The following is a 13,873-nucleotide window of genomic DNA, read 5'->3' as shown; positions in this document are numbered from 1 at the left end:
GGTATTCCTCCGGTATCCAGGAGTAGCATGATCTCATGGTCGAAGGAACGGATACTTGACCTGAAGAAATGTATAGGAAATAACTAAACAATCTGATGCTAAGCTTACGGTTGGGTCTTGTCCATCACATCATTGTCCTAATGATGTGATCTCGTTATCAAATGACATCTCGTGTCTATGGTTAGGAAACCTCAACCAACTTTGATCAACGAGTTAGTCTAGTAGAGGCTTACTAGGGACACTGTGTTGTTTATGTATCCACACATGTATTTAGCTTTCCGGTCAATACAATTCTAGCATGAATAATACACATTTATCATAAACAAAAAATATGGTAATAACCAATTTATTATTGCCTCTAGTATATATTTCCAACAAGACGGACATATCCCTGAGCTACGCGCTAATGACTTGAATTCAAAACTTACGTAAATCTTTCCTTCCGTGCTTTGTTCTCGAGAAGATTGTTGCTAGGGTCTTGACTACACCTTGCACCAACTTTTACTATGGCGGATAAAACTCGGTCAGAGTTGGATGTTGTCTTGGTTGGCTTTATTAATTTAAAGATCAGAGTTGGATGTTGTCTTGGTTGACTTTATTAATTTAAAGCGGACTCTTCTTGCGTTTTTGTTCAAAACAATGCTTAATGACTCATTGTGACCTGCAAGACTTTCAAGAGAGACAGTCTCCCAGAATGACGACGACGGGTGAGTACTTATAATATCACCCATCCAAACGAAAATTGTGGAAAGGTGCTCTGCAGGGCCTTATAATATCCTAATACACGCGGAAAGCAAAAAGGCCATCCAAGCGGGGCCATAGTGGGGAGTAAGGCTGGTCACAATGGGGAGGAACTTAGGAGTAACATCACACACTCCAATATAAGTTTACTTATGTGGCACATATTTAATAAAGAGATAGGTGCTTGTGGTGACTAGCTAAGTTACCGAAACATCACACACTCCAAGAAATAATGAGTCTATAACCTAATAAATGCATCGTTGTATGACACTACATAGATGTTCCTACCTATTATGGAGGTAGTAACATAGTCTAGGGAAGTGTGTAAGTTACTAGCTTATGTTCTTGCCCATTGTGATCAACCTAACTTAGACTAGTAAGGGCATATCCAGCCGCGCCCCCAGGAAGGCCTCCCCAGGCTTTTTTTCGCGCCGGTGCCGAAAAAACGGCCCAGTCGCGCCCCCAGGAGCCCGATTTTTGCCGGCTTGGGCCGAAAACAGCGCCGGCGGACCCAGCCCGAACCCGACGCGCTGGGGGGCGCCCGGGGGCGCCGGGCGAACTGTTTTGGCACGAAAAAGCCGCGGGCCCGCCACGTCAGCGACACGGCTCTCTTCTCGGCCCTTCGTCGTCCTCATCGCCTCGTTTCCCGCGGCGAATCAATGCCAAAGCTGTCGCGCGCTGCCGCGCCGGTCAGCCTGCGCCATTGATGCCTCACGGGCGGCGCAGTGAAGACCGGACGATGCGCGTCCCTCGCCCACCACGCGTGTGGGCGGCGCCTCGGCCTATATATGATGACGCGCCCCGGCGCACTCGGCGACTCACACACTCTCCCGCCGTCGTCGTTCCTTTCTCTCCTCTCCTCTCTTTCACCGTCTCCAGTTCACACCCATGGCCGAGCGCTTCCCACGCGACGGCGCAGCGGCGAACGACTTCGGTCGCCGCCATCTTCATGAAGACGAGGTCCGCCTCCTTTACGAGGCCGAGTACCCGGTCCCGCCGGACATGCGGGTGCCCGGGACGTGGAGGATCAGCGCGGGCGGCGTGTCGGTGCCCCCGGTACCCACCGGCGCGGCGCGGCATGCGGAGATCGCACGCATCCGCTCGAACCTGCCGCGTGCGGCGAAGGAGGGGCCACGGTACGTCCCCGACAGCCCGCTCTGGGACCCTTACTTTCGCCGCCGTCAGGCCCAGCAGCTCGAGGCCACCAACGGCGTCGTGCCCTCCGGCAGGCTCAACGCCGCCGGCTGGCGTCGGTGGTGGGGCGTGCCCGGGCGCACGTTGGAGGCCGTCCTCGAGTACATCGAGGGCGGCAACACGCCGCGCCTTGAGTACCCCGATCCCCCTTCCTTCTCACGCCGCCGCGGAAGCTCCTGGACCCCGAGGCGCATGGAGACCGGGGGGTCCTCCTCCTCGTCCGGCGGCTCGCCCTGCCTCCGCCCCGTCAAGCCGGAGCCCCAGGGTACGCCGGTCAGCGCGCGCACCCGCAGTTCCGGCGTCCGCATCGGCGCCAACGCCCCGCCACCCACCGGCCGCTTCGTCCTCGTCGAGCCCAAGCCGGAGCCCGGCCTCCCCGCGGAGTACAAGGAGATAGCCCGGCGCGGCTTCTCCGACGAGGACACCATGCGGTGGGCGCAGGAGGACTACCTCCGCGACGAGACGGTCCGGCAGCATCGGGCCCTGGAGGAGATCGCCGCCCGCAAGCGTGGGCGGGAGGACGTGCACGGCGTCGTGGTCCTCGACAGCGACGACGACGACGACGACGCTGCCCCCGGACCGTCCAACCCGCCGCGCCAACCGAGGGAGGGATGCAGCAGGGACGGCGGAGGCGTAGGCGGGGGCGGCGACAACGACGACGACGATGATGACGACGACGACGGCGGTGACTACACGCGGTTCTACAGCCTCCTCGGCATGTAGAACCGCGTGGGCGGGCAGCGAGGCGGGCAGCGAGGGAGACGGCGGGGGTAGCCCGCGGTAGTTTTTTTTTTATAAAATATGTTTAAGTTTGAACGAACTCGTCGATGTTTGCGTTAAATTTGAGTCGTTTTGCGCCGTATTTGACTTTTTGACTAACCGTGGGCGCCGCGACTGGGGGGCATCACGCCCCCAGTGCGCGGTTTAGCGCCGGTGCGCCCCCAGGGGCGATTTTTTGCCCCTCCTGGGGGGCCAACGGCTGGAGATGCCCTAACATGCACATGTTACTAGTCTATGTTGCTATCTTTATAGTGCATAATATCATAGATTAGTATCATAAGTGGTCTTATTTATTGCCATGCATGACACATAGTAGCATCACATTTATTATGTTACGGTATCTATCTATGTTACTATAACCATCTCTCTCTTCTTTAATTGTTTGCCACGTAAGCATGTTTACGAGTCCCAAGCGCATGATACTACTTATGTTACCCCATTATGGCTAGCCTTATATGCATTTTTGCTAGCTTTAGTGTGCGCCTCCCTGCCACACCGGATGACACCGTTTAGTTATTGTTGCCTTGTGCTATGGATGTTTTATGAACATGTCAATTATTTTTCCCGTTGCAACACACGGGCATTTGTACTAGTTAATTTAAAGCCAGGCGCTTCTTGCGTGTTCGTTTACGCCATGCGCGCTGTGATTACACTTAATGACTCATTGTGACCTGTGAGACTTTCAAGAGAGACGGTCTCCCAGAATGACGACGACGGGCGAGTACTATCACCCACCCAAACGAAAAGTGTGGCAATTTCAGTTGGAAATCGATCTGGAGAGCAACCAAGCGAGCGTCATACATTTATTGAATATGCAAGCCAAAATTCCATTCACGTTCACTCACAGATCTCAACGTACACCGCCGGCGTGCTCACGCCATGCGCGCTGCTCACCTCACCAAGAACGCAAACTACAGCTCTATCTTCTCTTGTAATTAGATTCTACAGACAGAACACGCAGGGCAAATCCTAGGAGAAAATCTGGGGGACCAAAATTGGGCCCGCGTCCTGCGGAGGGTACACGGGCGCGCCGCGCCGCGCCTACGACGCGTCCGCGTTTCGCGGCTCGTCAGCGTCGGCGTCTACGGCGGGGAACGCGAACGGCCTGGCGCTGGCGAGGAAGGACGGCATGTCGTCGCCGGCCATGATGACGACGACCTTGGGCTCCCTGTCGAGCGGCGCCATCCCGCGCGCCGACGCGTCCTCGCCGGCGCTCCCCCGCCGCGACGACCCGGACGGCTTGCTGTCCGTGCAGACGAGCACGAGCAGCGCCACCGCGATGATCCCCATCATGAGCGCGAAGCCGAGGAGGAGGTACGGCGTCGGCGTCCTCCAGAACGCCAGGTGCGCGCCTGCTCTGATCGGCCTCATGACGATTGATGAAGCACGCGGATCGGTCCCTCTTCTCCTGATCTTTCTCCTCTCACTTTCTTCCTCTCTGTGTGCGTACAGCAAGCAGGGTGGCGGTTTCGCGCTTGTTCTCTGTGGGTGGCTGTAACGTCCGAGTGGGAGACTGCGACCGAGAGGAGGGGGAGGGAGGCGGTATTTATAAGCGGCCCGCCGAAGGAGGCCGAGAGCGCGGAAAAGAGACCGCGCGGCGCGGCGCGGCGCGGCGCGACGGAGCTGTGCTTGCCAGTTGCCAGCTGTGCTCTGCGTGTGCCTCCCCCAGGTGCTCCTCCTGTGGGCTGCGGGTTTGGCGGTCTGCGGCTGCATGCACACGAAGGAACGTCTGAAGCTGCTGGGTTTTGGCCGCTTGGATGGTGGGACCTGGTTTTTTGGCTTTCGAGACAGGTGGGGGCCTGCCCAACATAGGTGGCGAGATCACTGCATCCAATGCCATCAATGATTAAAAAGCATCGAAAAAATTGAATTTAGTGTGCCAGTAGAATTACAGTTTGAATTAACCTCAGTGGTCTATCTTAGGTTCTGGAAGTTTCTGCAGAGATACGGGGTGAAACGAGAGGCGGATGCTCCAGGCTCGGGAACGCCGAGGTGTGACTGTACTCGCACTGGCATAGTTCAATGCAGTACTCCGGGTGGAGGAGATTCGGTGAACCTAGCCATGTGGAAATCAAACGCATGCTCTCCCGCAAAAAGAAAGAAATGTATCTGTATGCTTGCTTGCCCGGCCGCTGAACTTGGTCCAGGAGATCGGGATGATCCACGCCTTGTTGATCCTAGACACATTTGAAAATTGGAACAAACCGACGGCGGCGTGGCGACAGTGCATTGCGTTGCATGATCGCCAACTTTGTACTGCGCCGTCAGCTGTACCGGCGCGTACTGTTGAGTTGCTCCCTCTGTCCACAAATATGAGATGTTTTCTTCTAAAATCAATTGGATGAGTATAGACACGTTTTAATGCGTTTGTTCACCCATTTCAGTACATATATAGTCTGTATCAAAATGTCTAAAATATTTTACATTTGTGAGCTGAGGGAGTACTGATTAAGCCCAACAATGCACTGGTGGGCAGATGCCGAAATCAAGGGAGCAAACACTACTATTCCCTTCATTCCTAATTTGTCTTTCTAGAGATTTCAACAAATGACTACATACGGAGCAAAATGAATGAATCTACACTCAAATATGTCTATATATATTCGTATGTGCTGATTCATTTGAAATCTTTAAAAAGATAAATATTTAGGAACGGATGGAGTACTAGACAGGGCGGCGGAGATTCAGCGAACCTTGGCGTGAAAACAAAAGGAGTCGGCCGTCGACGAACCTGGTCCAGAGACTCGGGATGATTCAGACTCGCTTGGTCCCGAAATACTTGTAAGAGAAATGGATTCCAGATGGATGGAGTATAAGGCCTCCTGGTGCTAGTCTGTCAAACTTGTTCAGAATGAACAATCGGCGTGAGCGTGACGGGCGAGCCATGTGCCTTGCGTTTCGGTGTCCGTGGGTGGAAACAACCATGGGGTGCAGTACAACTAGTACGCCCCTGACTGTAAGACCTATTGGCCAGGTTTCGTATCAAAATGCGATCAGTCGACCAGTAAATGGTTCTGGTAAAAACAAAATACTAAAATGGGTGGCTTTGCAAATGTTTAGCGTTTATGTGATTTTCTGCAAGTTTTGATGCAATTGTGGTGGGTTTTTGCAATTTAGTAAAAAAATCAATCTGTTTTTCAGCTATGACCAAACGAACACAAGACGAGAATATCGGCTGGCCAAAATTATGGTTTAGTCGATTCCCCCACACAATCCAAATCATGCATTTGCTCACAAAAATGACCAGAAGCCCAAAACCACCAATTAGCCTAAAGCTGCCTACAACCCACTAACACGATAACAACATAAAAAGGCATGTGGTGTCACTTAACGAATAAATGGGCAACAATAAAAAAGAACAAGTTTAGGACCCCCCACCCCCCCCCCCACCCCCCGATAGAAATTTTGAATGAAGGAAAATAATGAAGAACACATTTATGTTTACAGGTGGAATAGCCCTAAATTAAACAAATGCAAATTCAAAACATAAAATAATATGGTAAAAATATGTGTAACATAACATCAAAACTAATACTTTCTCTAGCCATCTTATTTCCCCTACACTAGTACTAAAAATAAAGAAAACCATTAAGTTTTCCAAAGAATAATGAATTAGTGGTATAGGTATTATCCTTCAAGAAGAAAGAAAGAAATTAAATGAATAATGAAAAAAATGCACACAATTTACGCAAAATATGTTTTTTGCAATATACAAGAGTAAGCATATAAATGTGGAATTTTTGTATAAAATAAGTTCTCCAAGAAGGAATGAATTAGGGGTATTGGTATTAACCTCTAAGAAGAAAGAAAATAAGAAAACTAAAATAAAGAATGGCAAAATTTGCATATAGTTTACACACAATTGAGTTTTATATAATATGCAAGAATAGGAATAGTGGATTTTTCAGAAAAATGATTTTTTTCTTCTAAGGAGTAATAAATTAGTGGCATCGGTATTGACCTCTAAGAAGAGAAAAAAAAAATAAAACCAATAATATGATAAATTTGCACCAAATTTACACATGAATTTTTCTTTTTTATAATATGCAAGAATAAGTATATAATAGTGGATTCTTTTTTGAAATAAAAGTTTACTAAGAAAGAAAGGATTTGTGCCATTGCTATTATCTTTCAAAATGAAATAAAATAAAATGAAAACTAAAAAAATAAAAATGAAGTCTTCCAAGGAAGAATGATCAGTGGCATTGATATTACTCTTTAAGAACAACAAATAAAATAATTATAATGGCAAAAATTACTCATGAATTGCATTTCTATAATATGCAAGGATAAGTATATAAATAGTGGTGTTTTCGGAAATAAGAAGTTTCCTAAGAAATAATGAATTGGTGGCATTAGTATTACCATTAAGAAGAAATAAAATGAAATAAAAACTAAAAAATATCATAAAATGAATTTTCCTATGAAATAATGAATTAATCGCATTGGTACGTATAAGAAGAAAAACAAAATAAATAATAAAAATTTCCAAGGATAAATGAATTAGTGGCATTGGTATTACCCTTTAAGAGGAAACAAAGCATTGCATTAAAATAGTAATGGAAAAGCCTGGGTAATAAACCCCCAACGGGGACTTCCCTGCTCACATGGTACCCCCGTACAAACCATGGAAAATATCATGTTGCAGTTTGGACGCCGGAGGAGGGGGGAAGAAGGAGGACTAAAGGCCTATGGCAAGGGGTTGTCACTGGATGGAGACGGCAGAGAATCAAGCACCGCATCGTGGGTTTTCTCCCCGACCCCTGGCGATGTGGAAAACTGCCGCGTGGAAACGACGCAGATCGGGATCCATAATCCCTGGTGAGCGAGCGAGCAAATGCTCCTGTAGTTTTCCGCGGGCCGGCTTTGCCCCGTGGGCTGTACGCCCCAGTTTGGACGGGGATCACCGAGGGATTGCGTAGAACCAAACAAGCCCGTAGTGTTACCCTTTAAGAAGAAAGAAAAAAGTACAAAATTTACACATAAATTGTGATTGTCATAATATGCAATAATAAGCTTATAATAGTGGAATTTCTGGAAGTAAGAAATTTTGTAAGGAAAGAATTAGTGACATTGGTATAAACCTTAAAGAAGAAAGAAAATTAAAAAAATTACTAAACTAAAAAGAAATAGTTTTTCCTAAGAAAGTATTAATTAGTGACATTTATACTGCATTTACAAAAAAAGATAATAAATACAAATTAAGAAATAGAACACAACTTTGCATTGTTGCACTTTCTATATTATGCAAAGAATAATCATATCGGAGTGTAAATATTAGACCTATTTTACAATATTCATGTGCATACGTTTACACTCATCCAACATCCCAAAATATATTAATAAAAGAATAAAGAAAACCAACTAACAAAGAAAAAAGAAAAAGAAAAGAAAAATGCATTAAAAAAGGCAACGGTAACATGCTTCAAGCCATTAGAAAAATTGACTGGCTCCTAACATGGGCAAATGAAAAATTCATTCAAAAAGTCATGAAACAAAAAAGTGAAAAAAGCAGAACAAATGTTGACAAACCCCATTTAAACTTTATCCCCCTTGTGGTGAACTTTGATTAATAAAGCTTGGTTTGATCAAAATCAAGGGGAAAAATACAAAAGAAATCTTGACAAAAGAATGAACAATCAAAAAGTCGACCTAACCCAGTTTATAAATCACTAAAGTGAATCAAAGTTGACTTAGAGCGGACTGATCACATAATCACCAATCAACCACATGGCCCACATGCGCATACGCTGTTCGCACGTGCTGATTCGTTTCCTCTTCGCCGCGTCCAGCCGAACACACTTAACACATGCACGCTCCGCTCCACAGTGCCGTGCATGCGTACGACACGTATTGTAGGTGCACCAGCCGTGTCTCCCACTCACTACCAGAAACAGAAATTTTCCTGTGGGCTGGAAACCGACAGGAAAAGGGCGCAAACCGACAGGAATAATATTTCCTGTCGGCCAATTTTCAGGGGAATCCGACAGGGATAGCTTGACAGGAAAATTACTCTATGTCCGTCGGCCAGCCAACAGAAGCATTTTCCCTGACGGCCATTCCCGACAGGAAAATACTTTTTTGTCAGCTTTAGGCTTGACAGGTTTATGGGTCATTGCTGTCGGTCACAACCGACAGGAATTTTCGTTCTATTTCGCTGTGAGTTCAGGACCGACAGGAAAATGCTTGCATTTTGCTGTGAGTTCATGCCCGACAGGAAAATGCTTGCATTTTGCTGTGAGTTCATGCCCGACAGGAAAATACTTGCATTTCGCTGTGAGTTGGTCCCCGACAGGAATTAGCGTGCATTTCACTCAGCTCATGCCCGCCGGGAATTAGTGCAACATAGCCAGAGCACATTTACACTAATATCTAATCATCAATAAAAATCATAATCATTAGATACATCCATCAATTTTGCACATCCAAAGCTTCAGAAACAATCTACATAACAGTTCTCAGCTTACAAGGATAACCATCAGTTTTGCATATCCAAAGCATTACAAGCAAAGTACATCACAGTTCATCTAAAGTCTTGCAACTACCAAAATGCTACCTTGTTGCAAACACCACCTTTAGTTCTAAAGTCTTGCAACTAGCAAAATGCTGCTTTGTTGCCAACACCAACATTAGTTCTAAAGTCTGGCTCCAAGTCAACAAAAGGCACTACCAAGGTTACAACCACCATCTATGATTCTAGGTCTCAGTTTCACGAATGTTGGAACTAGTGTCGCCACCACCAGCACTAACGTTGTTCTCACTAGTATTCCTACTGGAGTTGTCAGCACCACCATTTGCACCTAGATCATCATCACCAGTGTTGTCATCGGCGGCTTGTGGTCTCATATGAGATGAATTAGGTGTCCCCTACATCATAACATTAATTTAGACACACCAGGAGAGCTTATGGAGTATTTTCTTTTAAAAGAAAAATAGCAAAATAAGTAGTAGTTAACTGTACAATAAACTACAATAAACTGGATATGTTCCTCAGTTGGTAAAGGAATTGTTGAGACTGAAAATATACAATATTCTAAGTATATATCTAGATATGAGGATGTACAGTCCTGTAGCACAGGAATGACACAAAGGTTAAAATTATTTCTTTAAAATCTTCTCATGGACTGGATTGGCATTGTAGCTTAGGGTTGCGTGTCAGTTTAATATAATATAAAAAAAATTAATCCTGAGCAGGCCTAGTACAAGAATAATTTTTGCTGATGGTTAATAAAATCAGGTTTGCACAGCATTAACTTGGCACAGAACCTCAAGAAAATCGGGTTTGCACAGCATTAACTTGGCACAACATTAAATGGATCCAACCACGAGTGTAGGTTTGGGTGCACCATGGTCCAGAAAATCATGTGTGTATAGATATTCCAATGATTAAGATACGAAGCTTTAAGATATCAATGTTGCAATTGGAAATGCAGTATGCCGAGAAGGCTATGTGCAAAAACTTACATGTGGTTGGGAACTCGCTCCTTGGTGTAGCTCCGTTGGTAGTTCTATTCCCATCTCCTTAAAAAGGGCCTATGAAAAAAATATGCATCATTAGAATAGCTAGTTTTTTCAATCACCAATCTGAAATATGTGGACAAATTTGAAAGTACCACTAGGATCCGTTCATGCATATCCACTTTATGTTGCAGGTTCTCATTATGTCGCTGCAGGTTCTCATTATGTCGCTTCAGCTCTTCAATTTCTTGAACAGTTCGTCGATGTGCTGCTGAAGTTGACGGCCTCAATTTCTTTTCTCTAGCTGTTGAGATATCATGTGTTAAATATAGCTTCAGCTACATTTCTTTCATTGTGCATGACATCAATGTTGTGTCGGAGCTTCAACTTTTTGAAGTATGGAAGTTGCCAAAAGCAACTTATGTGAGTCCAATTGTGCAATTTATTGTAATTGAAGGTGTCATTCACATGTGTGTACATGTGAGTTTCCACTTCCTCTCCTGTTAAACACCTTGGTGGCCCTTCTAACACTATTGTATCCTTTCTAAATGAATTGGCTTGGAATCTGAATTCATGATCTGGAGGTAGAAAGCGCCTATGACAATCAAACCAGCAAGGTTTCCGCCCGTATTGAAGAGTAAATGCTTTGGAATCACTCATGCATTCGGGGCATGCTAGCTTGCCATGGGTGCTCCACCCAGCGAACATACCAAACGCAGGAAAGTCGTGGACTGACCATAGGAATGCCGCTTTCATTGGGAAGTTTACCTTGTGATAAGCATCCCATGTTTCAACCCCGTCCCACAATTGCATCAGTTCATTAGCTAAAGGTTGCATTAGGACACTCAAATTTTTTCCAGGATGTTCAGGACCAGGGATAACAAGGCTAAGGAATATATACTCTGGTTTCAAGAGAATACCGGGTGGAAGGTTTAATGGAGCTATGAAAATAGGCCAGCAAGTATATGGAGCAGCATTCAACTTGTATGGTGTAAAACCATCACCAGCTATGACAAGACGGACATTTCTACGATCTTCTGCAAATTCTGGGAACTCCTTGTCAAACCCTTGCCAAGCTTCACCATCAATAGGGTGGACCATCTTATCAGAATTGGAACGACTATGCGACTGCAGATGTTTTGCTATTTCCTCATGTGCATACAACCTCTGGAATCTATCTTTCAGAGGGAGATATCTCAACACTTTACGTGGGACTTTATTCTGGCCTTCCTCGTAGCGAGATGTACCGCAGATGTCACACTTCTCTTTATGCTCATTATCTTTATAGTACAACATGCAATTATTTTTACAGACATCAATCTTGACATAAGGCATACCAAGGCCTTCTAAGAGTTTCTTAGATTGGTAGAAGTCCTTGGACAAGTTAGCACCCGGAGGCATAAGTTCATGGATGATTTGTGACACATCATCATATTCTGCAATTGACATATTATATTGAGATTTTAGTGCTAGCAAACGGGCTACTGCAGAAAGACGTGAGTGTGTTGTGTTCTCATGGACAATTTCATCAGCACTGCTAACCATCCTATAGAAAGCCTTGGCAGAGGAGGTTGGTTCTTCATCAATTGGTGGAGGACAGTTGCCACCTAGGTCAACTAACATATTGTCCATTCGGTCAATTTCATCGTGCCTCACACAATTTGTGGCAGAGGAAGATCCATCTTGGCTAGGAACATACTTCTCACCATGTTCTATCCATGTTTCATAGTTTTCCCTAAACCCGTATTTATACAAGTGTTTCTCTACCTCATCCCTGCCGCGCTTATTATAATTATGACACTTGGCACATGGACACTTGATTTTACCACATTCGGCTACACCAGGACAAGAGAATGCATGGTCTAGAAATCGGTTAGTTTGTTCAAGCCATAAGTTAGAAGGTATTTGACCATACTGCCAACCACTATACATCCATGCACGATCTGCCATCTAACAAATTCTGTGTTGAAAGTGGAATATATCAGCTATTTGATTATTTAATCTCAACACATCATACTTAAGATGAGTTATTCAGCTGCAGAAATACATGTGTAGCAATTGGAATCAAATAGATGTACACATAAGATAAACATTTAAAGCTGAAAGTTAAATGCTTACCAAAGGCTTGCTGAAATAGTGAAAAAGTGTGGAGTCACCAAGCTGGCTAACAAACTCCCAAAGTCCTCTAGCAGATCCAAGATCTAAGCCTATTATAGACAACATAGCAATTTAAGAGAATTAGAATAAGGATGGTAGAAAATGAAAAAGAATTATGCTCAAACAACAATGGTAACAACAAAATGTTGAAACCTTTGGTAAGCATTATATTACAAAGAAACAAGATATGCAGTACTATACAATATCCATAACCAGAAAACAAGACATGCATAGGCTATATTTGAGAAATCAGTCAATTACTCAAGCATGCAGTAACTAAATACAATGGCAAGGAAGAGAAGGTAAAATAATGAAAGAACAAGCTGCCTATCAACAAATCGAAATAATGAATCAAACTGGTCATTTCATTTTACTTCCCAAGTGAATTAGTACTAACTGTATCAGTGCTAAAGTTGGAAGCTTGTGATGTCAATCTGATGTATTTCTTCAGAGAAGTATTTTTTTTTACCTACATGACCAAGCTAAGGCTATTTTGCAAAAATCTGCGATGTCAGTTGACACCACAAAGATGTGTGTAGCCTCACCACTGCTACTGGATTTCTGTCCTTGACAAATCTACTACTGATTTCTAGCAGTAGGATGTGAACCAGAGAGATCTACTAGCACAAGACAAGAGCATGTATAGTGGAGGAAGGGGGCAGAATGAATTACGTACTGAGTTAATAGCCAGCCAGTAGAGTGGAAACGCCCTGTGCTGGATCCAAGCGAGCCTCACCACTTCCTGAACTAGGCAGAGGACGAGATGACTGAAAAAGGACACATACAAATCCAATGAGGAACATAAAGCACTTGCGTTTAGTGGATATGCACAAAGCCAGGGAAGTAAATTGAAAGCATTGGGCACCTTGATGGGGAATGGACGGCGGTTGGAGGACGATGGAGCTGCGGTGGCGGGACGGTGACAAAGGCGACTGGGACGAGGACGGCGGTGGCGGCGGCTTGGACGAGGACGGCGACGGCTGGGACTTGGACGAAGACGGCGGCGGCAGCGGCTGGGACTTGGACGGAGACGGCGGCGGCTGTGACTTGGACGGCGACGACCACGGCTGGGACGAGGACGGCGACGGCGGCGGCTTAGACGAGGACGACGACGTTCGATGCTGAGGCTGCGGTTCAGTGGTTGGCGAGCCGAGGAATAGAGCGCAGGGGCGGGTGAGAGGTTCGGGGAGGCTAGGATTTGAGGAGGTGCAGCCGGCGGCGAGGGATTTGGGGTACACCAGCGGCGGCGGCTAGGGATTTGGGATGCTCTCGCGCTCTCTGGAAAGAGCTCGGTGAAACTAGAGATAAGGGGATTTTCTTTTACCGTAGGCTTTGACCAGCGACAATGGGCCGAAAATTTGCTGAGCTGCGGGCAATTTGGCGCGCACATCAAATCTATGGCGCGAAATGGGCTAAGCCTGTGGGCCAGCCGCGGACCCACAGCCATATTAATTTTCCCGTGAGTTCCACAGCCGGCGCACAGGATAACTGCTTTACTCCTGGCGTGCTGGTTTGGGCCGATAGTGCAAGCTCATTGTCCTGT

General features: G+C 45.9%; 1 protein-coding gene and 1 long non-coding RNA gene across 2 annotated transcripts; both read right to left on the bottom strand.

Moving 5' to 3' along the window:
- Positions 1–3,489: 3,489 nt before the first annotated feature.
- Positions 3,490–4,222, bottom strand: LOC119340197 (protein GLUTAMINE DUMPER 6-like). Its single transcript, XM_037612097.1, has one exon. The coding sequence runs from the start codon at positions 4,084–4,086 to the stop codon at positions 3,757–3,759; it is 330 nt and encodes a 109-aa protein (XP_037467994.1). The 5' UTR covers positions 4,087–4,222; the 3' UTR covers positions 3,490–3,756.
- A 4,908-nt stretch (positions 4,223–9,130) lies between these two features.
- LOC119341980 lies at positions 9,131–13,649 on the bottom strand. The gene is made up of 6 exons (XR_005165350.1): positions 13,196–13,649; positions 13,007–13,097; positions 12,292–12,380; positions 10,329–10,477; positions 10,180–10,248; positions 9,131–9,582 (listed from the first exon to the last, which is right to left on the bottom strand). It is a non-coding gene; the product is annotated as an uncharacterized LOC119341980 (long non-coding RNA).
- Positions 13,650–13,873: the final 224 nt, after the last annotated feature.

Source organism: Triticum dicoccoides, chromosome 7B, assembly GCF_002162155.2.
Source record: "Triticum dicoccoides isolate Atlit2015 ecotype Zavitan chromosome 7B, WEW_v2.0, whole genome shotgun sequence".
NCBI classification, from domain to species: Eukaryota; Viridiplantae; Streptophyta; class Magnoliopsida; order Poales; family Poaceae; genus Triticum; species Triticum dicoccoides.
This window is presented reverse-complemented; position numbering and strand designations above follow the sequence as displayed.

What these genes read in the sequence shown, in the direction of transcription:
- LOC119340197 (XM_037612097.1), bottom strand. Translation starts at nt 4,086, where the DNA reads ATGAGGCCGATCAGAGCAGGCGCGCACCTGGCGTTCTGGAGGACGCCG.